General features: G+C 42.6%; 2 protein-coding genes across 3 annotated transcripts; one reads left to right on the top strand and one right to left on the bottom strand.

Moving 5' to 3' along the window:
* Window positions 1-1,095: 1,095 nt before the first annotated feature.
* crfb16 (cytokine receptor family member B16) lies at window positions 1,096-7,381 on the bottom strand. Of its 2 annotated transcripts, none has more exons than XM_051070244.1 (7): window positions 6,695-7,381; window positions 5,681-5,837; window positions 4,155-4,345; window positions 3,045-3,169; window positions 2,572-2,719; window positions 2,107-2,258; window positions 1,096-1,996 (listed from the first exon to the last, which is right to left on the bottom strand). In XM_051070244.1, exons 1-7 carry the CDS (start codon window positions 6,831-6,833, stop codon window positions 1,868-1,870), a joined length of 1,041 nt encoding a protein of 346 aa, XP_050926201.1. In that variant the 5' UTR covers window positions 6,834-7,381; the 3' UTR covers window positions 1,096-1,867. The 2 variants fall into 2 exon arrangements, with proteins under 2 accessions (XP_050926201.1, XP_018530476.1); XM_018674960.2 differs by having other exon boundaries at window positions 5,681-5,807.
* A 2,478-nt stretch (window positions 7,382-9,859) lies between these two features.
* cldn15la (claudin 15-like a) lies at window positions 9,860-14,226 on the top strand. Its single transcript, XM_018674965.2, has 5 exons — window positions 9,860-10,332; window positions 11,990-12,154; window positions 13,070-13,151; window positions 13,331-13,444; window positions 13,734-14,226. The coding sequence occupies exons 1-5, from the start codon at window positions 10,116-10,118 to the stop codon at window positions 13,813-13,815; spliced, it is 660 nt and encodes a 219-aa protein (XP_018530481.1). The 5' UTR covers window positions 9,860-10,115; the 3' UTR covers window positions 13,816-14,226.
* Window positions 14,227-15,069: the final 843 nt, after the last annotated feature.

Raw genomic sequence — 15,069 nt, 5'->3', positions numbered from 1 at the left:
GAGACAGATTTTTTTCACAATACAATCAACCAATCAATAAATGATTCTATTCAGTCATTGCCCAACATGCCCCTGCATGCTTACCAGCTCTTCATTTTCTTAAACTTTCATGGTGTCTTAATGGTCTTAATCTGACAAAATCTGGTGAACTAAACAATACAAAAACAAGTGACCACTAGAGGTCACCAAGCTTCCATCAGGTAAAACAACTGCTCTATTACAAGTGAGCATATTAATATTTGTCCTTGAATGTGGTTGGCAAACATATCACTTATGTTGAACTCATTAATTTTTGGTGCCCATCAGGATAAAATAACATTGTGAGCATTTTTCAACATTTTTTGCAATTTCCCAAGAAATAAGGTTTGCAGCCTGTATAAAGCTGGAAAGAGTACAGTTGGGGAGGTTCAACTTTATCTTCAGGGTGTAAAGGGAACCCAATACAGTGCAAGCACAAGCTTGAGTGAACTGAATTCTTACAATCCTCACAGTATCTACTGTGTACCATTGAGGTCCTGCATGCTCACACAGAAGATACAGGAGCAACTTATTCTTTTTTATCTCCAAAAAGTACTGAATATTTCCTCTCCTCTTGCTCATGTTGACTCTGTGAATGAAATCCAACCAGTTACTCAGTCTTCAGCACGCATGTATTTTGAGTGAAAATAAAGGGGGTGCCTACAATCAAAGCTAATATCAGACATTAAAAAACTAACTAATCCACCACAGCCACACAAAAGACTCTTAAAATGAAATAAATGTATCTCTGTAACAAGTAATTGTCTCAGTGTCAGTGACTAGCACCGGTCCTAGCTAACACTAGGTAAGGCAAATGTTAGCTTTAAGTAACTAACATTTGATAGCAAAACTGCTTACCTTAAGGTAAAAGCTGAAAACTAGCTAATGTTAACGTACATCTGTAGACACTAGACACAAAGTAATTCAGGAACTCTGAGGGAAAGTAAAGGGTATTCAGCAAGCTATATATCTGGTTACTTACATGAACTTACAGTGTCTTCATTGGCTTGTACACACAGAAGCATAGACTTTCCAAGTTTCTATAACTTCAATAACAAATTTGACCTCTTTTTAAAATACAGGTTGCTCTGAATCTTTATTTAAACTACAGACATTTGTAGAATAACAACATGTTAACATCATATCATCACAATATGATTCCTCTTGGAGATGATAAACAGGAATTATGGCTCAACAGTAACAGATTTCTGGAGTATGATAGCTGAAGACTAAAAGCTGAAACATGCTGTTATGAAGTGCAGATAGACGAACATGCAGGGAGATCATGAAGAGACATTTACTTAGCCAAGTTATTTTTACTTGTGTGTATTTAAAACCTTTTTTTTCAGTTCCACTCTGCCAACAGAAGTTAGATAAACCAATCTCCTTGCTATGTTGAGATTTGGAACACCTTTCTCTGCGTAGGTTTTCAGACATGTTTATATACATCTTCATAGAAACAGTTTTCCAGTGTCTTGTGTCCCTGTGACTCTGGTTCTTCTCTCTGCTGGTTCAGGATCCAGTCTCTCTGTGTAGTCAATGAAATATCTTCTGAGCATTTCACTAAATCCTGTTTGATGTTTTACAACACACAAGGTCAATGAAGCAACAGACATCATGACCCCCATGTGAATTTTACTGTAAACACATCATCTTTGGATATGTTCTCATCAAACCAGACGTCATGCTGGTCTGCAGGTTACAGCTGAACTGGTCTGATGTGACCTCCCTCCAGAGCAGATCACTGTCTCTGGGCTTTTTACACTGTTTCCTTTTGTTTCTCCTTCTTGCTCCAGTTTTTCCCACAGCATTTGAATGCAGCACAAACTCCAAGGCCGAGGACAAACATTTACTCCACAGAGTCCTCAGTGAATGGACGTCTGCTGCTGTGGTCGTCCACATGTGAAGTGACGTCGATCTGCTCACATCGCTCCTCCTCCTGACGCCTCATCAGGACCTGAATGTCCCCAACAGGTCTCTGCAGAGAGGGCAGGAAGACATTAACAGAAACAAGTGCTTTATACAGTTTCTGTAGAATATCTTCATTCTACCAAAGCAACATGATGTTTTCTAAGAGCTGGAACTGACCAGTGACTGGGGCAGTGTCTCTTTATGGAAGTATTTCTGGCAGGTATCTGGACGACAGTGGATGATGGACCAGAAGACAGCGAACAGGAGACCGGCCATGATGATGACAGTCACCGTCACAGTGGTCGGCCTCTTCCACGCAGCGTCTGGACCTGTCAGAGGATCAACTGTCAAACATCCGCCTGTCTGTCTGTCTGTCTGTCTGTCTGTCTGTCTGTCTGTCTGTCTGTCTGCACACTGTTGGTATGTTAAGGATTTTCCATCATAGTTTTTACAGACTGGATCATTTGAACGTTAGGATTATGAAAGGTTGTGTTTTCTGACAGAAATGATGATTTGTATCCAGTATTTTTCCCTGTTAGCATCATTATTTATATCATTCCTCCTCCAAAGAGAGGACACGTCAGTAAGGTCGTCCAAAGCAGATTAGTCCAAACGTGTGTGTGTTTGCATGTACACATGTACCTGTGATGGACACACAGTGGGCGTCAGTGCTGCTGCTCTGCAGCTGTGTGTCCAGGACGGTCTGAGCTCTGACGCAGTACACTGCTCCCTCCTGCAGGGCGGCGACATGCAGCACCTTCTGCTCAGCTGGCAGCGTGTGGACAGAGGCCTGAGGAGAGAGGGTGAGAGGTAACAGGTCTGTCTCTGACTAGAAAATGGAATAAACATGGTTAAATCTCCAACTGATCAAAGGGGTTTTTCTACTGTTTTTCTACTACAAATTAAACTTTTCAGTAAAGGAAGAAGAGATGAGGAGGAGAAGGGAAGATACAAGTGTAGATGGAGGAAAGCAGGACAGAAAAAAGACTGTAAAAGAAAAGAAAGAAGGAGAAAGAGATGATGAAGGAAAAAGTACAAAAACAAAAGTAGAAACAAGTAGAAACAGGACAAAGGAAATAAAAAGGAGGGAATAAAGAGGAGAGGTGAACTCTGACCTGCAGCTCGTCTCCTCTCTTCCACACCGTCACTCTGACGACAGCAGTCAGAGGAAGTTTGTCAAAAGACACCTGGAGGGCGTTCCCCACCGCCGACAGCGTCATGTCCGGCACCGTCAGGACGGCTGCACACAACAGTCACACTGAGTCATTCTGAGTCACACTGAGTCATTCTGACAGGTATCATTAAACAGAAAGGTGCCCCCTCTGTTAGTGTAGTGTCTCTGTGCTTTCTCCTGATGCTGACACATTATATGAAATCACACAAAAACACACTCTTTTTTTTGCCTTTGTTTTGAGTCAGGTGAGTGATGTGTGATGTGAGACTGTTTCTTTTACTGGACATTTGCAGTTAGGCAGACTGATGGTCAGCTAAATTAGGACCCCTACCTGATGTAGTGAGCTCCTGGTCAGCTGGTGCTGTGTGCAGCTAAATGTAAGTCACCTCTTCATCTGTCGTTCATGAATATTCAGCTGAGTGTTTTTATTAGGCTGATTAGCTCTGTTGTTAGCACAGTGTCACTGACATTCACAAGCTAACTAGCCTCAGGTGGCTAAGCTTCAGGTATCACCTGAGTGGTAGAAGAAGTGGTGATGACGAAGTTATTCTAGAGTTTTATATGAAGTCATGTGAATAACAAACGTCTGTGTTCTGACTGTAACAGTTTCTGTTGCTGTGCCTCGATCATCAAACTGAACTCACAGACATCTGACACTAATATAAAGAGAGGACAAACTGATCCCATGTTTTAAAGACTGATCTGTAGAAACCACAGAGAGAGAGCGCAGCTGAAATGTTAGGTGCTCAGTCTGACTCAAGATTTAAACTCAGAGCTTGTTGGTCAGTTTGTTCAGTATGAGTCTGACACTGCATGGATGTGACCAGCAGATGGCGCCATTTTCTAACAGTGAATTTCTTCATAGAGCTCCAGTTCTTCACTAAGCAGCAGTTTGACTTCAGCCTGTGTGTTTGTGTGCAGAGGTAACACATGAAGTGACCAGCTGTACCTCTGCTGTGCAGGGCTCATCATGTTGCATGTATCCACTGTTTAATTTCATGCAGAGGAAACTGTGGATCAGTTGAAACCTGCTGCTGTTAGAAGCTCTTACTGTCTCTGCGGTTGAAGGGTCGGCTGAGTCGGGTCCAGGCTGAGAGCTGCGACCCGCACTGCGCTCTGACGTGGAGGTTGTAGTCGGAGTCGGAGCCCAGGTCAAAGGTCAGGTCGCAGTGCGTGTGAGGAGTCCTGTGGCACTCGGGAGCGTCCACCCAGCTGCCGTTCAGGACCGTCAGCTCGAACTCCCTGAAGGACGAGGTGACACACACTGAGCACACACAGTCCTCTCATGATCAGCCATCACATCCTGCATACCGCCGCCAACACACACACACACACACACACACACACACACTGCTGCTGTGCATACCGATGACTCACAGAAGCTCAGCTCACAGAAAAGCCTAATTGTGTTTACAGCAGCTCAGAGAAAGTGAAATTAAGTGTAAACATGAGTCAGCGTCAGAGTCATGCTGATGGATGAGTCGGCCTGGTGGGTCGCTTGGTCACTGTGAACAGATCCACCAGGCTGGGACTCCATTTAGTTTAAATTCTGTGTGGATGACGGCTGCAGACTGAAAGACTTTCTATATGTGAGGAGGAGCTGAGGTAACAAAGATACCAGAACAGAACAGAGACGTGTGCTGAAGACTTCTCAGCAGCTGCAGCCACATACCTGAGAGTTAATTAAAACGTGAGTGATTGACAGCTGACACCACGCAGACTGAACACTGAACCTCCCTCCTGAGTGAGGAGAGACACACCTGCTGATTCTAGTTATTAGAACAGGTGTGTTGCTCATTTCTGTGTTATTAGGTCATAATAAGTGTCCAATTATCAAATAGAAAAACCAGCTGGTTTATTTCACCCTGCAGGTGTTTGATCTGTTAAACTCAGTTACTCCATGAACTGGATTAAAACGTTTGATGATTCATTGTCAGTGTTTCCACACTGAGCTGTTTCTGCAGCTGCGTGGGTAAGAACAGATTTTAGTTTGGATCACTTTCTGTTAGTTATTAGTTATTTCAGTTCAGCTTCTTATCAACACGACCAGCAGCAGCAGAGACAGTTAATGCTACTTTAAAACTCTTCGTCCATGTTGGACTCTGTTCAGGCCGCTCGGTCACACCTGAAACCAGACCAGCCTCCATGAACTGAAACCAGCTGTAATATTGGCAACAGTTTCTTTTCTTTTCTAAGGCATCATTCGTTTCTAGACTGAAACTTTGTCTCCTTAAATTTTTCCTCTGGTAATGTTGTCTTAAATTCTATTCGTCCTGGTGGTGCATTCAAGGACACTGACAGTTATGAACCAGTGGATAAGTCTGGTTTTATTCTCCCATGTTCAGATTGAGTGTGGTCTTCTCTCAGCCTCAAACGCTCTGCTTATTTCAAACATCTGTCTGTTTCTTCAAACAGACACTCGCTGTTGTTTTGACCGAAACAAACAGGACAAAGTAAAGATACATTTGTTGGGGACTACTTTCAGAGGCGGATTAAGATGGAAGGAGATAAAGTTGATTAGCAGTGATGTGTGTGTCGTTAACTTCCAGTAAAGTGTGTTGCATTTGAGGGACTCACCCCTGGAACTGGACCGAGTAGAGGATGGTAGTGTTGCATGAAGCCTGCAGGGGGAGCCACGTCAGTGTGTGTCTCATGTCTACAGACTCCATGGAGACTCTGCTGGGAGCCGGCAGCATCCAAACACCTGCCGACACAATGAGTCCATACTCTGAGTCTTACAGACAGAGACACAGAGACACAGAGACACAGAGACAGAGACAGAGATGCACAGAGACACAGAGACAGAGAGACAGAGATGCAGAGAGACAGAGAGGAATTGAGGGTTTGTAGAGTCTATTATCGTGACAGTGAAACCGAAAGCACAACCACAAGCAGAAAACACAACCAAATTCTTCTCTCCTATTGGAAATGAATGATGGGTTTACTGACAGGAAGTGTTAGGGGTCAGTGCTGCTCAGTCAATAGAAGTTAATGTTGTAGTTTCTGTTCTGACGTATTTTTTTCTTGTTTCCCATTTGTTGTTGTGATTTGAACTTCACAGCCACCGTAGTCGATGCCTCAGGGAGCTGTTAACAGTGGCGGCCATGATGTTTCAGCTCGTGGCTGTACAGACTCATGCAGAACTTTTACAAGTGAAAAGTCTCTTTTCCATTCCTCAAAGGTGGGAACAATATGAAGGTCATGTGACCTGACGGCACCACACCCACCACAGACAAAAACTTCAGTTTAGCATCAGTTAGCTTATAGCTAACCCAACCAGCTAATCTGATGCAGATTCAGTTTTAGTCTGTTGAATCTGAATCAGTGACATGAGTAAAACTCATCACACACACATAATATCCTGAACCTTTACTGACAAAATAATTTGGTCAAATGAGTTTGTTCCACATTAATGATACCAGTTGGTTTGAATGAGTTATAGTTCAGTCTGAGTTTGTTTAAACTGTTAAACTGTGTCCGACCTAAAAAGCTTACAGTACATGTACAAAACCTTCCTCCTCGTGTTTTTGCACACTCTCCAGCTCTGTATGATTGAGTCTCTGTCTCCACTGGGAGTGACAGTGAACTCACCGTTGTTTAAGTCCAGCAGGACGAGCATCATCATCCACAGCAGACTCACGGCCCATCTCCGTCTCATGACCACAGCCTTCAGTTCCAGAGCAAAAGGAGAAACTGGTCTGCTCACGTCAGGTCCACCATGTCTCAGCATGAAAACAGATCCAGAACATGAGATAGAGTCCAGATTATTTACCCTCACCAAAGAAAACCTGGTTACCTTTGGTTTTCATGCAGCGCACATGTTCAGATCATCCCTCAGTTCATCCAAGAGCTGAATAAAAACCTTAACTCACTAATGTCCAAGTTAATCTCTCAGGATCAGGATCCACTCCGTCCACAGTCTGAGGTTTCTGTCTGTGTGTCCGTCTGAGCTGTTGCTCAGGAGCCATGTGAGCCTCTCTGCCACCTGTCCTGGGTCTGCAGAGAAAAGCTGGTGTGTCTGGATGCTGAGGCCGGATCCTGGGCTGCAGAACCGGTCTGACTTGTTGTCAGCTCCCTCGTGGGGCGTCAGCGCTCAGCTCTGATTTACAGGTAAACCTCATAGCACACCTGAGGAGGCTGTAGGACGGAGGTATGGGGCCTACAGAGCTGCAGGTATTTGGAGCTCTGCTGAGACTCAAGCTGTGGCCGACCCATGATCCTGGTCTCTTCTGAAGAGGAAATCCTCAGTTTATTATTAAGTCAGAATTATTTACATGAACAGGGACACAAACATGACGGGTTTTTTCCAAATACAAGTTTCTCTTGAGTTTTGATTGATGTTTCAGCTGGATCCCTTCTTTAACTGTGTGTCTAACCCTGCTGTGTGTTCAGTGGTTTACTCATGTTGTTTCTAATGTTGATGAAGAGCTCTGTCTGTTAAAGCAGATGTGATGTCTGGCAGCCTGCAGTTCAGCTCAGATTTATCAAGAACCCAGAGTGAAAACAGACTTTATGAAATAGCACACCATGAATTAATAAAGGTATTTGTAAACTCAGGATGACGTCTGTCAGTGTCCCAGTTCAACAGGTAGAACAGCTTTGTATGTCACAGTAGGGAACAGTGTGTTTACACACACACCTGGTTTTCATCATGAAAGAAAAAGAAAACAATGAGGATACCTGAGGACTGTGTTACAGAACTGGATAAATAATCAGACAGAAGTAAATACATGTCAGATTAACAAAAACAAGCACATGTAAAAACAATGGCAGACAAATCCAAACACATCTGATTGAATGAGTCCTGTCATGACATTTGTTTCCACATTCTAATAAGAATATTAGAATATTTCAAATATTTTCCTCCTGTGTGAGTGGAGGTTCTGTATGAAGCTGCACATCAGGGTTTTCTCATGAGCAACAGTTTTAAGACAATATAACCACATAAAATAACCAGACAGGTTTCATTATAAATAAAGAAATCGTTTTTCATGTTTCATTTAGAGAAAGTAGATGAGCTGCTTTTCCTCCTCATGATCTGTAAAGATGTTCTGTTCATTTCATTTCTTCCTGAGAGTGAATATTCTGGTTCAGTCTGATCATGTGTGTGTGTGTGTGTGTGTGTGTGTGTGTGTGTGTGTGTGTGTGTGTGTGTGTGTCAGACTTTGGACTCCTGTGATGATCAAACATTAACTGTCACCGACCATAAAGTGATAAACAGAGTGACTCAGGCTGAACCGACCGTCTGCTGCTTCCATCTTTGTTTCAGCCTGAAACCATCAACCTGCCTCAGCCCCAGTCTCTGCTCATTTATTCATTTAGATTTCACACATATTAACCAAGAGTTCTGGTGGTGAAACTCATCTGACTCCTCAGTAAACAGTCGGGTGGAACCTGGAGCTCTTTATTTGGTCCTGTTCCTTCTTCACAGTCTGACTTCTCCTGTTCCCAGAGGGTGAACTTCACTTTGTGGTTCAGTGTGACCAAACAGAGTTTCACTTCACCTTCATCACAGATTGTTCAATGTGCAGCATCAGAATAATGGAGAGGGTGAATGACGCTGAGCAGCGTCGCTGCAGTAAAATGTTTATCTCAGTTTCATGGTAATAACTGCTGCTGGTTCCCTCGATTTCAGTTTCTATCTTAGCTCTGTTCAAATTCATTTAGATTTTCTTTTGAGTGGAATTTATATATTTGTGCAGAATTCATTTCTCTCTGTTTAGAAATATGTCATGTGATAATCCAATCAGGAAATCAGAGCAGAATGTCAGTGTTCTCTGTCAGTGTGGCCTAATGTGCACTGAGGATGGACAGTGGTCAGTTAAACAGCCTCAGGGTTGTTGCAGAGACTCGGGGCTGAAAAAAGGGAAAACAGTTTTTTAACAGTTGACAGAGCTGAGCCTGATATAGAAATGTTGTGTCATGAACTTGTGTCCTATTTATACACCATCCTATAATATCACAGCACAAACACACAGTAAATCTGCAGCTCACTGGGGATCTGTGTTTTATTATTGTTCACTCTCTTACCTAGTTTTCATTTCCAACACAGTTTTCATCGGCTCATTTACTCACTCGCAAAAACATCAACACTGATGGGAAGTAGCTATACAGAATCACCTTAGCAACAACCTACTGTATCCTAGCAACCACCTTAATACCCCATTACCCACTACCCAACTACCTAAGTAACCTTTACTGCAGCAAGCATCTCTCTGCGACGTCCTAACAAACACGTAGCTGCAATTATCAGTGAGCGATCCAAACATCCTGCAGAGAGCTCAGTTAGACCCTGAAGACACCACCAACCACGAAGAAATGCCCCACAGCAACCACACTGCACACTCAGCCTCTCTCTGACACCCCAACAACTATGTCAAAAGCCTTAGCAATGACCTAAAGTCACTGTCGTACCAAAGCAACAGAAAGCCCACCAAGTGGAAATGTCCTTTTAATCACTAGAAATACTCCACCCACGACCAGGTGTTCAGCAGCATCTCTGAACCCGGTACAGCACCGTGTTGTGGCTGAGGTTCACTGTGCTGACTCAGGTGTTTGTTTATATATATGACTTCAGGGCCACGCAGGACTCCTGTCATCATACAGTTTGTATTCAGAGCCGTGGATGGTTTCAGGGTTGTCCAAGGTGTGGCTGAAGACTCACTGTCATCATCATGGTGATCAGTACCAGTGGGTGGTGAGGGGGGGGACAACAGGGAGCGGCTCCCGGCAGTTTATGGCCCCTGGCAGAGTGTAAAGTCCTCCTGCTAGAGCCACAGACGTCAGCTTAACAAGAATTAACTGAAGGACAGAGACCAGTGTCTCCAACAACCCAAACTGCTCCTGAATTCATTGTGAAGGTTTTATCTCAGAAGACCGAGCCCTGCGCCCTGAGACTCTTTCATCGCCTTCAGTAAAGGTTCGACCTGAAGGCCTCATTTTCTTTTCGGTTGGATTTCCTGTGCCCGTCTCTGTTTTTTCACCTCAAGAGTTTTCTGGAAAAGTTGCCATCATGTCGACGGCTTTGGAAGCGACTGGGTTCATCATGTGTATAATCAGCTGGCTGGTCACCGGAGCAGCGCTGGCCAACGACTACTGGAAGATTTCCACCGTGTCCGGCAGCGTTATCATCTCCCAGAGGCAGTTTGAAAACTTGTGGCACTCCTGCGCTGAGAACAGCGCCGGCATCGCCGAGTGTCGGGACTTTGAGTCGCTACTCGGCCTCCCAGGTGAGACTAGAACAATGACCCACTGAGTTTTAAAACTTTTCCTTTCTAAAATAAGGGACATATTCGTACACAGTTAGAGTACAGAGTACTAATGTTAGACATGAACTAATTCATCATTAATCAGTGATGAACCCAAGTTCAGGATTTGAAAGCAAGTACGTCAAAAATACAGCTAATGCCAACCATTACATCCCCACCACTTTTAACTCTGTTGAACCTTATTTTAATTCTTCTGTTCAGTAGCTTATCAAACCCACAGAAAGTAGGCCAACCTGCCATGTGGCACCGTCTCTGAATTAGTCGTCCAAAGGTTGGTGGAAGTGAGGAGTTTCCCGCCTAAAAATCAAATGAAGATCAACCAGAGTTTGGACAGAAAACACGACCACCTCATCATCTCCACTCACAATGTGATTCTTTTTATTTCATACTTAACAACAGTGAAGTTCGTTTGTCAGGAGATTTGTTTTTCCTCCCACAATGTGTCGTATAAGCTGATCCTCTGGACGCCATTTTGAGCTTCCTCCTCCACTGACAGTAAGATGGAGGGAAACGCCTGCTGAGTCCAGTGTTGCTTTATTTTCATGTTAGTTTGTCTTCACTCAGTTGAATCTGTATTTATTCAGGTTACGTCTACACTTGGCTTTAAGAAGTCATTTTATTTGGTCGTAGATTATTCCTGTTTAGGTCGACTGGTTAAACCTCAACTTTAACACACTTTGAACACATGTCCCCAAAGTTCAGCCCATGTTTGGGATCTTTTTAGATTTTTGAGTTTCCATTAGTGTTTTCAATAAAACTCTGTGAGTTTGAACTGAAGAGGAGTTTGTTGTTTTACCAGCTGAAAATAAAAGTCTGTGATCGGTCAGACAGCTCGATTTAGAAAAGACTTAGTTTGACGCACTGGAGAAAACAATAATCTTAAATATTGCACCTGTTTCAGTTAAGAACTGGTCAGTGTGGTCATTTTTATACGACATGGAAACCCCCTCACTGTTTGTCCTGAAACTCCCATAAAGAGGCGCGGCAGCTTTTTATGATCATTAGAAGTCATTTAGTCAATGAGTGACTGCAGCTGTACAGCTGGGTCCTGTACACACACACACACACACACACACACAATACTTCCACTTCCTCCTTTTCTTCAAACACTTTAAACAAGAAGTTAAACAAGTGTTCATCAGTCAGTGTTTCTAACAGGTGTGTGTATGTGTGTGTGTGTGTAAATCCACAGAGCTCCGATGTTGTTTGATAAAGATTTGTCTTAAAGCTAAATCACATTTTATTTCCATTTTGTCACAATATTATGGATTTATTCTGATTATAATGTTTTTCTTGAAAAATGACATTAATACATAAAATATGGCACAGATACTAGTTTTTGTTTGCTTCAGTCAGGATTTATGTTTAAAGGTTCCAGTCCAGTCTTTATCTCAGCTCAGTGTCATTTTTCATTATTCATTTTAAATTAAGACACATCTTTCTTCAGCTCTTTTGTGTCACACTGGAGTTGATATTATTTCCATGAACAGAGCAGAGACTCTGGTCATTTGTATCAAATCCACTGTCTTTTTTCTGTCTGGTGCCATTAGATTCTAAAATGATTCAGTCTGTTGATGGTTCAGTGATGTGGTGATAACATCTGTCCCTCTCTGTGCAGCTCACATCCAGGCGTGTCGGGCTCTGATGATCATCTGTCTGCTGCTCGGCCTCGGCACCATGATCGTGGCCATGCTCGGACTCAAGTGCATCAAGATCGGCTCGGCCACCGACCAGTCCAAGGCCAAGCTCGCCGTCACCGGAGGAATCATGAGCGTGCTCGCAGGTGAGTTTCTCAACTCACACTGAGTCTCCTTCAACAAGGAGTTTCAGAACAGTCTCCTCTGTCCAGAACAATCCAGACATGTTGTGAAGTTTCATTTACAGCAGTAAAAGCTGTGATGGATTAACACTGAGCGTGTGACATAAACAAAGCTGTACAATCTGTTTCTCCACACTGTAAAATGACTGCAGCAGGACACTGAAAATGTAACTTACAGGTGTTTTCATCCTCGAGCAGGAAAACGAGAGGAAGATGTGTGATGTGTCGGTTTTTAATTTGAAATAGGAGGAAGTGTTTTTTATCCTGTAGGCAAAGTACTGTAGCACATTTAAGACAAATAACAAGAGAGAAATATAATTATAATGAATAATAATAATCATAAAGATGTCAGGATCATATAACGTCTGATTTTATTTGAACTCTCAGAGACTCATAAAGAGGCGAAGCAGTGTTTTATGATCATTAGAAGTCATTTAGTTAATGAGTGACTGCAGCTGTACAGCTGAGTCCTGTATACACACATATTACTTCCACTTCCTCCTTTTCTTCAATCACTTTTATGTTTTTATTTCATTCTTTTATTTCAGATGTTATTTCCATTTTGTCATGACGCCACAAAATATCTACAGGTGACCTAGAAAGCTGTGCTTCAAGATTCAAATATTATTTCCTGAGAAACTGACGAAAGAAAGACCTGAATCTTTGACCTCATCAGCACCAAGACTTAACGAGTTCTTCTTCAGCCAGTGATCCATCACTTTAAAAAAACAATCATTACAGCAAATTCAGATGGCAGCAGACCAGGAAACACTGTCTCTGATCTGTCCTATCTAATAATCATCAGCACAGGTCAGAGAGGAAAGAACACAGATTTAAAACTCTCAACATGTTGTGTTGATGTTTGTTGTGTGTTTGCAGGTCTGTGCTGTATGATCGCTTGTTCCTGGTACGCCTTCAGGGTCGTTGAAGACTTCAACAACCCGTTCTTCGGCGGCGTGAAGTGAGTGAATTAAATGAAAACTTAGTATCAGGAGGTGTGTAGATTTCTGCAGTTTAAAGAGTCAGTGAAACATGAAAAGATTCGTCCTTCAGACACAGTACAGCCCTGTGTAAGTGTATGTGTCTGGTTTCAGATGAGTTATCGTGGGTGTTGTGTGACGCTGTGGTGTGTGTTTGCAGGTTCGAGCTGGGTGCTGGTCTCTACATGGGATGGGGTGGATCCTCTCTGGCCATTCTGGGTGGAGCTCTTCTCTGCAGCGCCTGTAAAAGAACGTCAGCTGGTGGCAAGAAAGGGTCAGTGCACACACACCCTCACCTGACCTTTGTTCTGTTTTTTTAACCACTCTTTCTCCGTCCTCTCTCTTCACCACTCTGCTTTTTTTTGCATCATATTTTATTTGTTGATGATAAATTGTGTGGAAATATTCAGGCAACTTATGACGAACTGAGCTAAGTTCATGTTCAGTTACTTTCTAGCACTGACCGTGATAAAACAAGTGTCTGTACAGTTTTATATGATTTATATCTAAACATCATAACGCATCATGTTGTCTCTATAAATTTGCTCTCTCTTGTTTTGCAGAGGTTACTATGGAAACCCACCACAGAAGGTCTACACAGCTACAGCAAAGTCAGATCCAGATTCAGCCCGAGCTTACGTCTGAACACACACACACACACACACACACACACACACACACACACACTGTTCTGCCTGTACTCTATAGACTTCTATTATTTTCTGAAGGCTCAGCCCAAACTTTACCTCCTGATTAATGTAAACTAAACTTTTAACCTTTAAGAGAACAGACCCACAAACTACACACACACACACATGTATACACACTGTACACACTTATACACACTGTACACACTTATACACACTGTACACACTTATACACACTGTACACAACATGTCCTCTGCAGAATTTTGTTCAGTTTAGTTTCTTATTTGTTTTGAAGAGTTTTTGAGATGAAATCATGAATCTAAATCTAAATCATTGGAGCAGATGAATCTTTGTAGATGATTGTTGATGATTGTGTTTCTGAATAAAGTTTGTGTTACATTAAAAAAATGAGTGAGTGTGTTTTTGTGTTTGCTCAAAGTCAATTAAAAACTAAAGAAAACTGTGACAACCATATTGCTCTTGCATGTGCATACTGTGTGTGTGTGTGTGTGTGTGTGTGTGCGCGCACTGTAATCTCCTGTGTAATAATGATGATTAATTCGGTGCAGGGCAGTAATCCACCTCTGTCTGACACCTGCTGACAGGCAGAACAGTGGATTAAAGCTCCACAGCCTCACTCTATCTATAGGAACACACACACACACACACACACACACACACACACACACACTGTGGACTGGATCAAACCTGCTGCTCAACCTTCAGTCTGTGTCTGGACAAACTCTGGATGTCAAAAGTCTGAACTTCTTTCCTTTAGTTTTTCTGCCTGTTCACACTGAAACAAACCTTCCTCTGATCATTTACAGTTTAGACCGACGACATTCAGACGTGATGAACTCACAGTTTACAGCTGCTGCTTCCTTTCAGCCAAACAAAGAGATGTTTAATTTCCCTCCACTTCCTGCCTGTGACTGTATTAGTCTAATCACAGTGTTTTAGGAAATTTGTGTCCTTCTTTCTGAGAGAGAAAACTTTAGATGGTTGGTAGTTAGCCTAGCTTAGCATAAAGACTGGAACAGGGGGAAACAGCTAACCAGGCTCCGCCCAAAGACCGTCCACCCTCCGTCCCAAATACACCTTTACATTTTTTTATTTATTGATGAACTAGTCATATTTTCATTGTTAGTATTAACTCCACTGAATAAACTCATACAGTACTCTCTGTTCTTCCTGTGATTTGTTCCAAATTGGAAAACCTGTAATAATTTCAGCTGTTCCAAATGCTGATGT

The sequence above is a fragment of the Lates calcarifer genome, linkage group LG4, assembly GCF_001640805.2.
Source record: "Lates calcarifer isolate ASB-BC8 linkage group LG4, TLL_Latcal_v3, whole genome shotgun sequence".
NCBI classification, from domain to species: Eukaryota; Metazoa; Chordata; class Actinopteri; family Centropomidae; genus Lates; species Lates calcarifer.
Note: the sequence above shows the minus strand (reverse complement) of the source record. Positions and strands in the feature narration are given on the sequence as shown.

Excerpts from the sequence above, each read along its gene's own strand:
- cldn15la (XM_018674965.2), top strand. The coding sequence starts at position 10,116 with ATGTCGACGGCTTTGGAAGCGACTGGGTTCATCATGTGTATAATCAGC. Across the intron at positions 12,155-13,069 it reads AATCATGAGCGTGCTCGCAG|GTCTGTGCTGTATGATCGCT; the intron begins GTGAGTTTCTCA and ends GTGTGTTTGCAG. Across the intron at positions 13,445-13,733 it reads TCAGCTGGTGGCAAGAAAGG|AGGTTACTATGGAAACCCAC; the intron begins GTCAGTGCACAC and ends CTTGTTTTGCAG.
- crfb16 (XM_051070244.1), bottom strand. The coding sequence starts at position 6,833 with ATGCTGAGACATGGTGGACCTGACGTGAGCAGACCAGTTTCTCCTTTT. Across the intron at positions 4,346-5,680 it reads TACTCGGTCCAGTTCCAGGG|GGAGTTCGAGCTGACGGTCC; the intron begins GTGAGTCCCTCA and ends CTCGTCCTTCAG. Across the intron at positions 2,259-2,571 it reads CCACTGTGTGTCCATCACAG|GTCCAGACGCTGCGTGGAAG; the intron begins GTACATGTGTAC and ends ATCCTCTGACAG.